We start from the raw sequence: 15,545 nt of genomic DNA on the forward strand, positions 1-15,545 counted from the left end.
GTTGTTTGGACTAAAAAAAAAATTATTATTCTTACTGTTTATGTTGAAAATGTGTAATGAAGAGCATGATTTAACAATTCAATAATGAGTCCAAATATAAACCGTAATGTATTTCACAATTAATCTCAATTTAAACTTAATCGATGTACATACATCCTCCCTATTTGAAAAATATAAAATAATTACGATCTCTTCCCTTGATCAAAAAGAAAAAGAATCTCAATATTTGTAATTATTTTATAATTCTTAAATGAGAAGGATGTATGTACATCGTTGTAAAATTAATATAGTTTTATATCATTTCATAGTTTTTATTATAATGGATATTTTAACAATTCAGCCATACTTTACGTGCATGTAAAATTTTGAATTAATCGATATTTCTATCATTTCTATATAAAATATTATCTATATTAATATACATTTAACGGTTGAAAGTTTTTTTCATAAAACAAATAGTTAAAACCTTTTATTTTCTTCAAAGTGAACATGCATGATCTACATGAATAGAACATGAAATTTAATAGTTGGATTATAAAAATATTAATCGTAGAAAAGTTATAAAATGTGTAAAACCATGTTAGTTTTATACCGATGTAAGTGAATCCTCCTCATTTCAAATTGTGATATATCTATAATATATATAAAAGCATGATGTTGGAAAAACTTTTAAGAGAATACCTTTTATTTTCTATCATATTACTAAATTGGCATTTAAAAATATTTATAAGTTAATTTAGAATTATTAGTTATAACTCTATTTAAAAATAAGTCATGATAATTTTATTAATTTTAAAATAGAATTATAGCTTGTAAAATGTCTAAGCATACTCACTATCAATAAGCCAAAATAATTAATAATTAAGGTTAATTTTTTTATTTTGATTTTTATTATAAATAAACCTTTTTATTTTCACTTTTATTAACATAATAAAATAAAGTTATGACTTGAATAGAAGTCTAAGTATATAATAGAGATTGATCACTTAATTAGTGTTAAAGTTATTTATCAATTAAAATTTAAGTTTAGATCTATAAATAACATCTATTAGTAGCATCAGTATCTCAAAAAGAAATATTCGAACTACAATGACACCAGAGAGCACTGAATAAATATGTAAGATCATTTTAATTAAAGAATCTTATAAATTGTTTATTCCGTGCAAAGCAAGTAATCTTTGATACTTATTACTATGATGATGATCATAACATGTATTAGCACTAACTTACATCCTCATTTGTAACTCAACTACACTGAGACTGTTATTCTATCTACTGTTGGAACTTGAGAAGCAATAAACGCTCCAAACAGTTACAAAGAAAACACACAACAATAAAGTAGGGCAAAACAGAAATGCTAATAAGCCCTTCGACTTAGGGTTGATAAAACCTTAAAACCAGAACATTCTGCAACCATTCAAATCATTGCTGGTTCGAAGTTGGGGAAACCTAAGCTCAACGGTTCTTGTAACTCCGCATTGATAGGAAAAAGGTTACATTGTGCATATTGTGCCATTAATTGGTCCACAAGCACCAAGGCTACCATGGCTTCAACAACAGGCACCGCTGCATCACCCAAATCAACACCACAGATTAAAATCATAGCTATTTGTGAGATATTGTTTGGAAGTGAAGGATAATATCAAATAGCTTAACATGATTTTCCAGGGAATTTAGTTGCCTTGGAAAAATGGTAGTTGCAAAAGGAAAATGTATAGATACTAATCTAGGAAAGATGGTAAAGGAGGATGGAAAACTATCATCCAAAGAAATACCTCGAGGGGCAACACAAGGATCATGACGACCGTGGACTAGTAGTTCTATCTCTTTTTTCTCACGAGTCACTGTGTGCTGCTTCCTCTGCAGAAAATATCACAAAAAGCCACACCAGTTTTAACTGAACTAAGAAAATATCATAACAGCCATACAATGTAGGAAACAAATACGCAGGCAAAGAATATCGAACTTACACTAATTGCAGGTGTTGGCTTGAAAGCTACTCTCATGTTTATAATTTCCCCATTGGATATTCCACCCTGTAAGTCAACATTACAATCACATGATTTTTGTATTGAACTAATGGATTTAGCCCAAGAATTAGGAAGTTGGAGAATAAAAGCAAACCAGCTTGTATTTGTTGCATTGGTTATTGGCAAGTATGTCTTCAACATGAATATCTTAAATTTTCTTAATGTTTTTCCATGTACTCAATAGGTCATATCCCCATACCATGTTTGTATGTGTTGGACATTGGTGTTCGACGTGGGCAGTTAATGAAGAGTCAAATCGACCTAGATAACGAATAAAACAAATACCTGTATCCCACCGGAGCGATTTGTTCTTGTCCTTATTCTTCCATGTTCATCAGTATAGAACTCGTCATTATGTTCACTACCGGTTAGAAAAGCACCTGCAAGGGATTTTATTGGACAGCATTTAGAACAAACTTACAATGCAACTAAGCTGCAAAATTACCACACAAACCATTGACCAACTCAATTCAAAAAAGATTTAGGGAAATCAAACAGTAGTACCACAAAAGTACAAAAATTTCTTAACCTGAAAATCCACTCCCAAGTTCAAAGCCTTTGGATGCAGGTACTGACATTACAGCCTTAGCAAGCTCTGCTTCAAGCTTATCAAAAACTGGTGAACCAAGCCCCTGACATACAAGAATATAGATTTTCAGTTCTATAGAAAACTTCCAGGAGACTTTGGATGGTACAACTAAAGCATTTCCATCATTTTAAGGCCAAGGGCTACCTAAATTTTCAATCTAAACATGTGAATATGTGAGAGACATAGAATGTACATACACGCGGAGCATTCCTCACTATGCACGTGACAACACCGCCAACGGAATCTCCTCTTATCCGCACAGCATCGATAGCAGCGATCATTTTCTCAGCGTATTCAGGATTTGGGCACCTTACAATATTGCTCTCTATCTGAAAACATGTAATTGAAAATAGATAGATGGTGGCTACAATAAATTGGTCAGAAATAAAAGGAAGTCAACATTCTAGACATTGTGAGCTAAAGTTGACCAAAATGCATAATATATCTCAAGATATATTGAGGAAAAGTCTCTGGTAACAACTTCTTGTTTTAGATCAAGACTTAAATAACTGAGAGAAGAGTTTAAACCTGGTCAAGAGTTACAGTGTCATGGTCAACTGACCCATCTGGAAGAAGAACCTGTTGAACTTGAGAGACATATGCAAGAACCTGAAAGACAGACAATATGAAGAAACTCAAAAAATAAAGACATAAAACTCAGTAACAAAAGTAGAATCCACATCCCCATTCATTTGAAGCTTGACACATAGTTGAAGGCTTGAAACTATGTTGTACTGATTCTAAACATCCATTCGAAACAAAACAGATGCTTTCAACGTTATTCAGAGAAAAGAGTAGTGAACTAAATCATGTACAACAAGATTAAATGATCAAAAGTTCAATCTGACTGGCTTGAGACATACCTCAGTTCCTGAAAATTGCTTGAGAATTTTCTTAGCAATAGCTCCAGAGGCAACTCTTCCAATGGTTTCTCTGGCTGATGATCTGCCACCACCCTTCAATTACAAGTTCAGTTCAGATGATTGGGTCCAAACATCTCTGCTTCTCTTAAAAATTGATGGAAGAAATTGAAACATTGGGTTGATAATAAAGGGCATTACCTGCACTGCCCTGACACCATATTTCATGTCATAGGTTGCATCAGCATGAGATGGCCTATAAGCTATTGACATTTCCTTGTAATCCTGAAAGTAGAATGGCATCATCAATGAATGTTGAAGTTCACCACAAACTCAATTAGTGGCCTAAAATCTTGGGCATATCAGCAGATGAAATATTCAAATTAGTTTCAATAAAGTTGTTGAATGATTAGCTAAAATCATGGTTTAATATCTGATTGTGATTTTTCTTATGATTTATCCTAGTTTTTAGCTAAAGTTGTTGTAGTTTCAGCCTATATAAATGATGTAAATCAGTGAATAAAAAGTGTCTTGAGTTCTTGTTTTTTATTGAGTCTTTTGTATACAATTCATAAAGTGTTATTGAGTGAGTTTTTTTTATTTTTTTTCACAGCAAATCTTTCCATTTACTCTAATAGTGTGGTATCAGAGCCAGGTTCGTGAAGGTAATCATGGTTGATTTTTCAATTGTTGGAGCAGTAAAAAAGCTTAATAACCAAAATTACAACACATGGGCAAAATGTATAAAGTCTTACTTGCAGGCTCAAGATGTGTGGGACATTGTTAGCGGAGATGAGCCTTCACCATTGCCTTAAGAAGCTAACAACTTAAAGAAGTGAAAGACCAGTGCAAGCAAGGCTATGTTTGCAATTAAAACCATTGTAGAGGAAGAAATGTTAGAGCATATCAGAGACGCTGACACACCAAAACAGGCGTGGGACACGTTAGAATAACTTTTCTCACGAAAAAATGACACAAGGCTGTAACTCTTAAAGAATGAATTGTTATCAATGAATCAAGGAGATTTGGCAATCAACCAGTACTTCACTAAGGTAAAAACCTTATGCCGTGAGATTTCTAAACTTGATTTTAGTTCTCGTATTGCAGATTCTAGAATAAGAAGAATCATCATTCATGTGTTGAGACCGAAGTACAGGAGTTTTGTTGCTGCAATTCAAGGATGGCCAACACAACCATCGCTTGTAGATTTTGAGAATCTGTTGACGGATCAAGAGGCTTTGGCAAAATAAATAGGTGTAGTCTCAATGAAAACTGAAGATGTGGCACTTTTTAGTGGAAAGAGCAAAGAAAAACCCATGTATAATGTTAGAAGCAGACCAAGAAAGAATGATGGAAAATCAGAAACTCATCATGGGAGTTCTCAATTTGGAGAAACTTAAAAGCGTAGCAACTACAAGAACCGATTCAACCAGAGGAAGAAGTTTGATGGTGATTGCTATAATTGCAGCAAAAAGGGTCACATAGCCAAAGATTGTTAGTCCAAGAAGAATGTTGTTGAGAATAATGCAGTGACATCTAATGGAGATGTTCAGAGTGATGATGAGTGGGATGCTGAAGCATCATTTGCTGTGGAAGAAGAAGACTTGGCACTCGCAGTAACAACTTCCCAAAAGATTGACTACAAGAATGATTGGATTGTTGACTCTGGTTGTTCTAATCACATGACTGGTGATCAAGAAAAGCTTCAAGAAATTGCAGCGTACGAAGGAAATCATGTGGTGGTAACGACTAACAACTCAAGGTTACCTATCACCCATATTGGTAAGACGACTATCGCACCTCGATTTAGTTCTGATCCAATGTTAATTCAAGGTGTTTATCATGTGTCTGGCATGAAGAAATATTTATTATCTATGGCACAATTAACATCTGCAGACCACCATGTTTTGTTTAGTCCACAGGGTGTAAAGGTATTCGAAAATGTTAAAGTCTTAGGAACACCAACCATGGAAGGGAAGAGAATGGAATCTGTCTATGTGATGTCGGTAGAAACTGCTTATGTGGACAAAACAAAGAAGAATGAGACTACAGATTTGTGGCACGCAAGGCTTGGACACGTCAGCTATCACAAGTTGAAAGTTATGATGAAGAAGTTAATGCTAAAGGGTCTTCCACAACTTGAAGTGCGAGATGATACTGTTTGTACAGGATGTCAATTTGGTAAGGCGCATCAGCTGCCATATGAAAAATCTAAGTACAAAGCAAAGGCTCCGTTAGAGCTAGTTCATTCTGATGTATTTGGGCATGTCAAGCAACCTTCAATTAGTGGGATGCGCTATATGGTGACTTTTATTGATGATTTCTCAAGGTATGTGTGGGTTTTCTTTATGAAAGAAAAATCAGAGACATTTTCCAAGTTTAAAGAATTTAAAGAAGTAGCTGAAGTAGAGGTTGGTAGAAAAATTCAATGCTTATGCACAGATAATGTCGAGGAGTACACATCAGATGAGTTATCTACCTATGTAAGAAATAACAAGATTCATCATCAATTCACATGTGCCAACAAGCCATAGCAAAATGGAGCTACCAAGAGGAAGAATCGACATCTTGCTGAGACGTGTCAGAGTATGCTTCATACAAAAAATATACCTGGAAGATTTTGGACAGAATGTATGAATACCGCTGCTCATGTCATTAATAAACTTCCAACACTAAAGCTTGGTTTCATCTCACCCTTTGAGGTACTATGGGATACTAAACCTACTGTTGGTCATTTTCGAGTTTTTGAGTGTATTTGCTATGTATTTGTTCCAGGTCATTTAAGGAGAAAGTTTGATAAGAAAGCAATTCGGTGTATCTTCGTTTGATATGATAACCAAAGGAAAGGATGGAGGTGTTGTGACCCTGTGGCTGACTAATGCTACACATCACGCAATGTAGTGTTTGATGAAACTTCTTCTTGGTGGACTCCACAACAAGTAAAGTTGCCAGATTCTGAAGTAAAAGAAGATTAACCTCAAGGGAAAATAGAGGAGCAGTTTCTTAAGATACAACCAAGTCCTGCAGCCAATGAAGTAATTTGAGACAATAAAGTTGTTGAGACAACAACATATCCTTGGCAAAATGGTGTTCATCAGAGGCAGGAGGCCGAAATCAATCTAGAGGGTAAAAAAACTTTATAGACACAACTTAGAAGATCAACTAGATTTCATAGGCAAAATCCAAAGTATGCTAATGTAGCTGTAGCAGAGGAAAAACCTTTGGTTGAGCCAACAACTTATGAAGAAGTGTCTTAAGATTCTGAGTGGGTAAAAGCAATAGAGGAAGAGATTGCTGCATTGGAACAAAACCAGACTTAGGAGCTTGTGCCACGTTCACCAGATGTGAAACCCTTATCTTGTAAATAGGTTTATAAAATAAAGTATCGTTCTAATAGATCAGTTGAGAGGTACAAGGCTTGGTTAGTTGCAAGGGGATTTTCTCAATAATATGGATTGGACTATGAAGAGATGTTTAGTCTGGTGGCAAAGATTGGAAGTTGTGGCAAATGGATGTGAAGAACGCTTTTTTGCATAGAGAGCTAGATCGTGAAATTTACATGAATCAGCCTATTGGATTTAAGAGTGGAAGTCATTCTAGTTATGTTTGCAAGTTAAAGAATGTGTTATATTGGTTAAAGTAATCGCCGAGAGCATGGTATGGTAAGATTGTTCAATTTTTAACTCAACCTGGTTATGTTATGGCTCATGCAGATTCTAGTCTGTTTGTCAAAGTTAGTGAAAGGAAGTTGGCAATAGTGTTGGTGTATGTGGACGATTTGATAATTACTGGAGATGATAGTGAAGAAATCCACCAAGTTCAACAAAACTTGTCAGTCTGCTTTTAAATGAAGGAACTTGGCCAACTTAAACACTTCTTGGGGCTAGAAATTGATCATACAAAAGAAGGCATGTTTCTTTGTCAAGAGAAATATGCAAAAGATTTGTTGCAGAAATTTGGAATGTTCAATTGCAAGACCATCACTATACCAGTGGAACCAAACACCAAGTTTTGTGCTCATGAAAGGAAAGACTTCGAAGATAGGTTGATGTATCATCAACTTGTAGGTAGTCTCATTTACCTAACTTTAACTCGACCTGATATTTCTTATATTGTTGGGGTAGTGAGTCGGTATATGCAGAATCCCAATAAACAACACTTGGAAGCAGTTCGACGAGTTCTAAGATATGTGAAGGGCACTCTTGATTATGGTTTTCTATATAAGAAAGGTGAGGTTTGCAAACTAGCTGGTTATTGTGATATTGACTATGCAGGGGATCATGATACACGTCAATCAACCACTGGCTATGTATTCAAGTTTGGTTCAGGGACAATTTCTTGGTGTAGTAAAACAAAACCAACTGTGTCCTTATTGACAACAGAGGCAGAATATAGAGCAACAGCTATGGCAACCCAAGAAAGTACATGGTTAGTGCAACTTGTGGAAGATTTGCACCAAAAAGTTGATTATGCAATACCCCTCTATTGTGACAATCAGTCAGCTATTCGTTTAGCAGAAAATCCTGTGTTTCATGCAAGGACCAAACTTGTGGAGGTGCACTACCATTTTGTTAGGGAAAAGGGGTTACAAGAAGAAATTAAGTTGTCCTATGTCAAGACTGATAACCAGGTTGCAGACTTATTCACAAAAGGCTTGAGTACAACTAATTTGGAAAAGTTTTGCTCACAACTTGGGATTGTGAAAAGGTTTGGAGTTGGTGTTGAGGGGGAGTGTTAAAGTTCACCACCAACTCAGTTAGTGGCCTAAAATCTTGGGCATATCAGTAGATGAAATATTCAAATTAATTTCAATAAATTTGTTGAATGGTTAGCTAAAATCATGGTTTAATATTTGATTGTAATTTTGCTTCTGAATTATCCTAATTTTTAGCTAAAGTTGTTGTAGTTTCAGCCTATATACAGGATGTAAATCAGTGAATAAAAAGTGTTTTGAGTTCTTGTTTTTCATTGAGTCTTTTGTATACAATTCATAAAGTGTTATTGAGTGAGTTTCTTTTTCTTTTTTTTTTCACAGCAAATTTTCCCATTTAGTCTAACAATGAATCCTTCTAGTCCCATAAGAACAAAGAATGAAGCCGAAATTGAGCAAATGTTTTCCATATTATATGTATGTTTTCCTCGAAATTTCTGACATATTAAAGTCACGATCCTTAGCTGAAAGGGGATTCACTAGATTGACCCCAAAGTAGTACATGTTTTCACATTATCTAACCAGTGAATACCATTTATATAGCTGCATTATTTGATTCATTGATGAGCTCTCATTATAGACCTGATAACATATAATACTCACTTGTTCTCTGTGATCAGTATTTGGTACAAGTACATGTATTGGTGTTCCAGTAGTCACTCCTGCAGTTTGTCATGAAAAGTTTATTTAAACACAAAATATAAATAGTGATATGAAACAGAAGATCAAAGGGAAAAGAAGATTTAACCTTCAGAAACTCCAGAATATATTCGGCATGTGTCTGTCTCTTTCCTTGGGGTAGTAACACGGCTCTGACCCGGCCTCCTGCAGAAATATCTTGACTGTTCATCCAAAATAACAAAGAAACTTACAGCAAAGAGGAGAGAAATTATATTATCAAAGTTGTATCATTAATAGGCCAATCATGTTCACAAGCACTACCACTAGATCAATATGCAATAAACCACACAGCGCTACCACGAGGATGCACAAACCTTTTCTAAAGGCAAGCACAAGAAAGAATCAAGTACCTTCGGTCAAGATCACCTTGCAAATCAGCTTCTGAGAGAGGAATCCTAGGAGGACATCCATCAACTATACAACCAACACCACCTCCATTAGATTCTCCAAATGTTGTAACACGGAAATAATTTCCAAATGTGCTCCCAGCTGCTTGTATCTCTGTTAGGTAGTATAGTTTGTCAGACTTATGATCAAACAAAAATAGCATTTCAATGTAATTTACAGACACCCCAAGATGCCTCGGCCTAGTGGCAATATGTTACCATCAACCTTAATGATAAGACTCTAATCAGATCAAGCAGGTAACACTGTAGATTAATACATGTATCTCAGCCTATGGTGTATATTGATCACAAAAGTTCACTCTCAAGTCAAAACAACTGACCATAACAAGGATAGCTGCTATAAACATCTGAATCTAATATCAAACTTTCGCTACGAATGAACAGATTTCAATGCTGACACAAATATCTTGTGACCATCTATAAACTATTCATAAACACGTAGGATGCTCACCTTTTTTTTCTTTTTGCAATTTAGTAATGGTTAAATTCTAGTTTTAGTCCCTCCTATTATGTCTATATTTGAGATTTGATCTTTATACTTTAATTTCTAATATAATTTGATCCTTATATTTTTATGTTGTTATTAATTAAATTTTAGTTTTAGTCCCTTTATTATATCTAAATTTGAAATTTAATTTCTAATATAACTTGGTCCCTATATTTTATAATTTTATTAATTAGTCGAAATAGTTAATATCATTTAACTTTTCAATTAAAATATTACATGATTATATATAATTTGAATGTCTTGAGAGTCTTAAAGACTAACATGTGGCTTCTCATTTCTTTTAGGTTTAATTTTTTTACATTATAAGACTATTGTTAATTCAATTTTGACCCTAAACTATTTTAAAACTTGAGTTTCAACCTCTATACTTTAAATTTTCATAGATTTTGGTCCCTGCTTTTATAATGTTATTAGTAAATATAAATAATTAATATTGTTAACTATTTCAATAAAATGTTAATAACATATTTTTCCTTAAAATACTATTCCAACAGGGAAAATTGTTTTACCATGATAAGTTTGATAAGTTCGAATGAGTATTTTTTAAAAATCGTAATCGATATTTTTAATATTATTTTATCTATATTGGACCTAAATTTTTAATTCAAAAGTAGATGGGCTAAAATTCTAAAATAAAAGTAAGAAACTAAATTTCAAATGTATAAAGTGTTTAGGAAATAGAGCATATTTCAACCGTCAATTTTTACTCTATAATTTGACATAGATATATAATCAACCAACAGAATGCGTGAGCCGGAACCATACTAATTAATCGTAATTAGAAACACTATCACATACGTATGCATGTAAAACTTATGTATTTAAAATACAAATTTGTGTTTAAAATAATATACAATAAATAATAAAATTTTTGATCTGAAATTAATTATCAATAATAACACATGAAATATGTATGATATTAATATATATATGCAATTAATGGAGATAATAAAATATGCATAATGAAATTAAAATGTATAAAAATATTAAAATAAAACTTTGATTAAATGGTAAGGTTAAAATTTTACTGATTGAATTGGGTTCATATCCCATATAAATAGTTTTATTGGCTTTTAAATAAAAAAATACCCTCAAATCGACTTAGTAAATAACTTTATAAATAGTAAGTATAGATATACCGGAAATAATAAAGTGTGTATAATAAAACTTTAGCTCAGTGGTAAATTAAAATTTTACTAACCCAATTAATTTGAGTTATATTTTTATTCTTTTTAATAAAAAATTAAATTAATATTAAATAATATAAATTATTTTAATTATAAAAATATTTCCGTTATTTCTTTGACCGAGTTAATAACCCAAATGAGGATAACACAAACTCATTAAAACTTAATTAATTTGGACTCAAAATATCATATAGGTATTTTATTGACTTTTAAATAATTAAAACCTAAAATGCCCTCGAGACTCAGTAAACAGCTTTAAAAATATAGATATCTATAAATAACTTTTAAAAGCTTTAATTAAATGGTAAATTAAAATTTTACTCGTTTGGGTTATATTTTTATTTTTAAATAAAAATAAAATTATTTTCGAATAATATAATTTATTTTAATTATAAAAAATATTTTCATAATTTGGTAAACTCATTAAAACAAATAACAAATAATATAAATAAAAGAGTAATATTGCAAATTACAACAAAAAAATATAAATTTGAAGTTAATAACTACTTATTACTTAAGTCCCTAGAAACTAGTAATATTGCAAATTACGACGAAAAAAATACAAATTTGAAGTTAATAACTACTTAAGTCCCTAGAAAGTAGTAATCTTGCAAAGAAACTCGACATAATACTAAAAAAGAAGCTCAAATAACAAATCTTACGAAGCTTTTTGTGGGTTATTGGTTTGATTGAGATGCGAAGAGAGGGAAAATGAAGTCTTTGAAGGTCAGGAGAAAGAGAAGAATTGGGTTTAGTAGCTCTAAGGAAAGGCTTGGATATAATGGAAGAAGCCATGAAAGCTTAGAAACCAAAAACAGGGTAGACGTTGAAAGAGATGAAAGAGATTGAGCTAATAAAAATGTGAGATTTGGTAGAAGGAGGAGGATTTTGAGAATGGGGGTTTGTTGGATTTTGTGATTCTATAGTTTATATAATTTGAAAACAATTGTTACGGTAAGGGTGCAATTGACCAAAAAGAAAAGCAATTAACCCTATAATTTATTACGCTGCGTTTTCCAAGGCTTGAGTTGACAGCTCATTTATATGATTCATAGAAAAGGATAAAAAAGGACAGAGTGGGAAACAACGATGTAGGACAGCTCTCGAATCCCGACGCATTTGAAAGGACTAAGGGGTAATCACGGGGGACAACCCTCTCATCTTAACTAGGGTAAATTATATAATATTATTAAATTATTAGTAAGTTTATGTTGTAATTATTCAATTTAAAAAAGATACAAAAGTAATCATTAAATTATTTAAAAGTTTTTATTTAAGTTATTGGGCTGATAAAATTAATGATGTATGACATTCCTTGTTCGCACCGTCTTTACCAATCAAAAGCTCTTCTTCTATTTCTCTTCTATGATTAAATTTTTTTTTTATGAAATAATTTTGAACGTCACGAATCTATAAAGCAAAATCTAAACAGTTTTCTTATCTGATTTCCGTCACTAACCATCAAATTGACTTGAATCTAAGGTATCTGTTTTTCTACTCATTAATGGGTACTAATCTGTAATATCAATAATTGAATTGTTATTTAAAACTTACTAGTTAATTTTTTTTTAAATTTAACAACTTATTAACTTAAATAAAAAATTTTAAATAATTTAATGACTATTCTATAATTTTTTTTAAAATTGAGTGATTAAAACATAAATTTACTAATAATTTAATCACCTTAAATATAGTAGATAAATGAGGAAATGAGAAAAGGTGGTCCCTAGACTTTCTCATCATGTTTTTCCTTGAAAAGCTTGAAATTCTTTTTCCTTATTGAATGTAAACTTAATTAGTTAAAATATTTTTAATCAAATTAAATACCTAATTTTATTTCGGTAACCAATATTAATCTCTACCATTACATCCGCTAAAACAAATCTTGCAATCAATTAAGAAACGACACAGCGGTGGAGCTAGCAACCTAAAATGGAAAATTTTTTCATTTAGATTGTTTATAATTTATAAAATTTTAAATTAATAATAGTAAAATTATAATTTGATCTCCTAAAATAATAAAAATTTGATTTAATCTTTAAAAATTATTAGGATATATATTATTAAAATAATAAAATTATATTTTTATTACAATTTAATTTCGGTCCCTAAAAAAATTTCTGACTCCGCCGATGCATATCATTAAAAAATCTAAATTACTAAATTGTAATTAATTTTAAATAAAGTAAAAATATATATATAAGAAAATCCTCTCCCTCCAGCTCCAAAAAAGGACATATTTTTTCCTGACTGCTTTGTTGTCTTTTTGTTTTGTTTTAGTGGTGGGATGAAATTGTCGGTGTCTTCATCATATCCATATCTACCTGTTATCTTTTATATATATTTGTGATGGAAATCATTTCTAGCGTGCTAAAAATGAATGGTTCAGCAGGACAAATATCAGAAAAAGAACAAATCTCTCCATAGAAAAAGGTCGATATCATTCACTGATGAACATTATAGTGAATACAAGGAGAGAGGAGGAGGAGATTTTTATTTTATTTAATATTAATATATTATTTATTTAATTATTCAAATAGTTGATTTTTTTTGAGATAATCAGCTGGATTTTGGCTACTTTACCAAAAAAAGCCTTTTTTTTTAATTTACCGAAATTGGTCGATTTTTTGATTATTTATCGGAATGGCCTATTTTCCGGGAAATCACGTCCACGTCGTAGCGATGTCGATGCGATGATGAACAGACATCGCGTCCATGTCGTGAGAGACTGCGACGTGGACGCGATGTCCCCGTCGTGTGAAAGATACTCAACAGTCAAAAATTTGACCGTTGCCCCCCACCCCAACGGTCAAAAAAAAACTATAAAAACCCCCACCCTTTTTTTTCCACAAACAAATCCTATCTCAATTTCCTTCCAAAATCCTCTCAAACTCTCAATTTCCTTCCAAAATCCTCTCAATTTCCTTCCAAAAATCTCTCAAATCCATAATAAATTTTAATTTCCCCTCAATTTCATTTTTTAAAAATAATTTTAAATAATTTTATATTTTTTAAAAATAATTTTAAATTTTTTATATTTTCATCAATGGCCGGATCATTGATTCGTCTTGATAGCAATCACATATCGGTGGAGCAAATGAAAATTGTAAGTATTAAATTTAAATTTTAAATATTATTTAAGATATTTTATTTATGTATTTTTAGATAATTATTAATTTATTATTTGTTATAAAAGTCTGAAGATCGGGTATTGGAATGCAATATCTGGAATATGCATGCTCCTCCATCACCGTTAGTAGAGAACTACCTGCGGGAAGCGGGTTTTTGGCATGTGGCGACGGTAGGCCGAGGATGCAAGTTGGAGCCGAAACTGATGAGTGCGTTGATCGAGAGGTGGAGACCCGAGACGCACACATTTCATCTTACATGTGGAGAGTGCACTATCACTCTAGAAGATGTCCATCTGCAATTGGGATTGCCGGTGGACGGGCACCAGTCACCGGGTCTGCCCAATCTAGCAATTGGGAGGCGGTGTGCTACGAGCTTTTGGGCGCTGTTCCGGATAAAATGGATGGAGGTAAGGTGGAAATGGGCTGGTTACGTGCCACCTTCCCCGATCCGAATGCAAATTCAACCGAAATTGAAAGAATCTGATATGCTCGATCATACATTCTTCAAATAATTGGAGGTTATCTGATGCCCGACACGTCACGAAGCCGTGTACATCTAAGGTGGCTGCTAAAACTCGTTGATTTTAGAGGAGCCAGTGAATTTAGTTGGGCGTCTGCCGTATTGGCAACATTATATCGGGAGATGTGCGGGGCGACGTGACCGAGGAGAGCAAACATCGGAGGTTGTCTGTCACTACTGCAATCATGGGTACGGTTTCGCTTTCCATTTCTACTCCTCGAGTGAACCACCCATATACATTCCCACTCGTAACAAGGTAAATTTTATATTACATTTTGGAATTGTTATGTAGATTTTGTAAGAATAAAAGTATGCTAAAAATTTATTTAATTAGGTGGAACCATCTGGCAAGTTATCGTGGATTACCGTCTGAACTTGAAGATATACGGCTTCTATTGGAGCAACGGTCGGAAGCAGAAGTAAGTATTATTGCAAATAGATATTTCCATACATTCGCTAGTGGATTGATATTTAGTATTTTGTATTTTGTATTTTGTATTATGTATATAACTAATATTTCTATCATGTTCATGTAGTTTCAATGGACACCATAAAGGATCCGGCAATCCGGGCAGTAATCCCGGAAGAGTTTTTACAAAATCTGAACGCTTGGCACGCGAAAATGATGTTGATCAACTATGCACCGTGGAGCCCCACCAGACAGACAGAGTCCTACGACAGTTTGGATGTAGACAACCGATTCCTAAGGTGTTTGACGATCACCACAAAATCGACCTTCGGCTATTAGGTATGGATTGGCCTAGATATTGGTCAGAGTACACGGAAATGTGGGAAAATCGGCATGAATATCTACCTACTCGGGAAGAAATCATCGTTCCGGAGTTAGCGTGCGTTCCAGAATACATGCCATGGTTTAGGATCCATAGCAAGCCGTATTTACTTACGCCAGATGAGAGGCAG

The 15,545-nt window shown here is 33.0% G+C and overlaps 1 protein-coding gene across 1 annotated transcript; it reads right to left on the reverse strand.

Moving 5' to 3' along the window:
• Window positions 1–1,106: 1,106 nt before the first annotated feature.
• On the reverse strand, window positions 1,107–11,906 carry LOC105776723 (chorismate synthase, chloroplastic). The gene is made up of 13 exons (XM_012599586.2): window positions 11,636–11,906; window positions 9,222–9,372; window positions 8,939–9,015; window positions 8,794–8,852; window positions 3,681–3,764; window positions 3,483–3,575; window positions 3,148–3,228; window positions 2,817–2,948; window positions 2,560–2,662; window positions 2,316–2,410; window positions 1,971–2,036; window positions 1,776–1,860; window positions 1,107–1,566 (listed from the first exon to the last, which is right to left on the reverse strand). Exons 1-13 carry the CDS (start codon window positions 11,766–11,768, stop codon window positions 1,418–1,420), a joined length of 1,308 nt encoding a protein of 435 aa, XP_012455040.1. The 5' UTR covers window positions 11,769–11,906; the 3' UTR covers window positions 1,107–1,417.
• Window positions 11,907–15,545: the final 3,639 nt, after the last annotated feature.

The sequence above is a fragment of the Gossypium raimondii genome, chromosome 10 (assembly GCF_025698545.1).
Source record: "Gossypium raimondii isolate GPD5lz chromosome 10, ASM2569854v1, whole genome shotgun sequence".
NCBI lineage: Eukaryota > Viridiplantae > Streptophyta > Magnoliopsida > Malvales > Malvaceae > Gossypium > Gossypium raimondii.

Coding starts and splice junctions, on each gene's coding strand:
- LOC105776723 (XM_012599586.2), bottom strand. CDS start 11,768: ATGGCTTCTTCCATTATATCCAAGCCTTTCCTTAGAGCTACTAAACCC. Junction 8,853..8,938: donor ATATTCTGGAGTTTCTGAAG/GTTAAATCTTCT, acceptor GACAAACTGCAG/GAGTGACTACTGGAACACCA. Junction 3,576..3,680: donor ATGGTGTCAGGGCAGTGCAG/GTAATGCCCTTT, acceptor TTGTAATTGAAG/GGTGGTGGCAGATCATCAGC.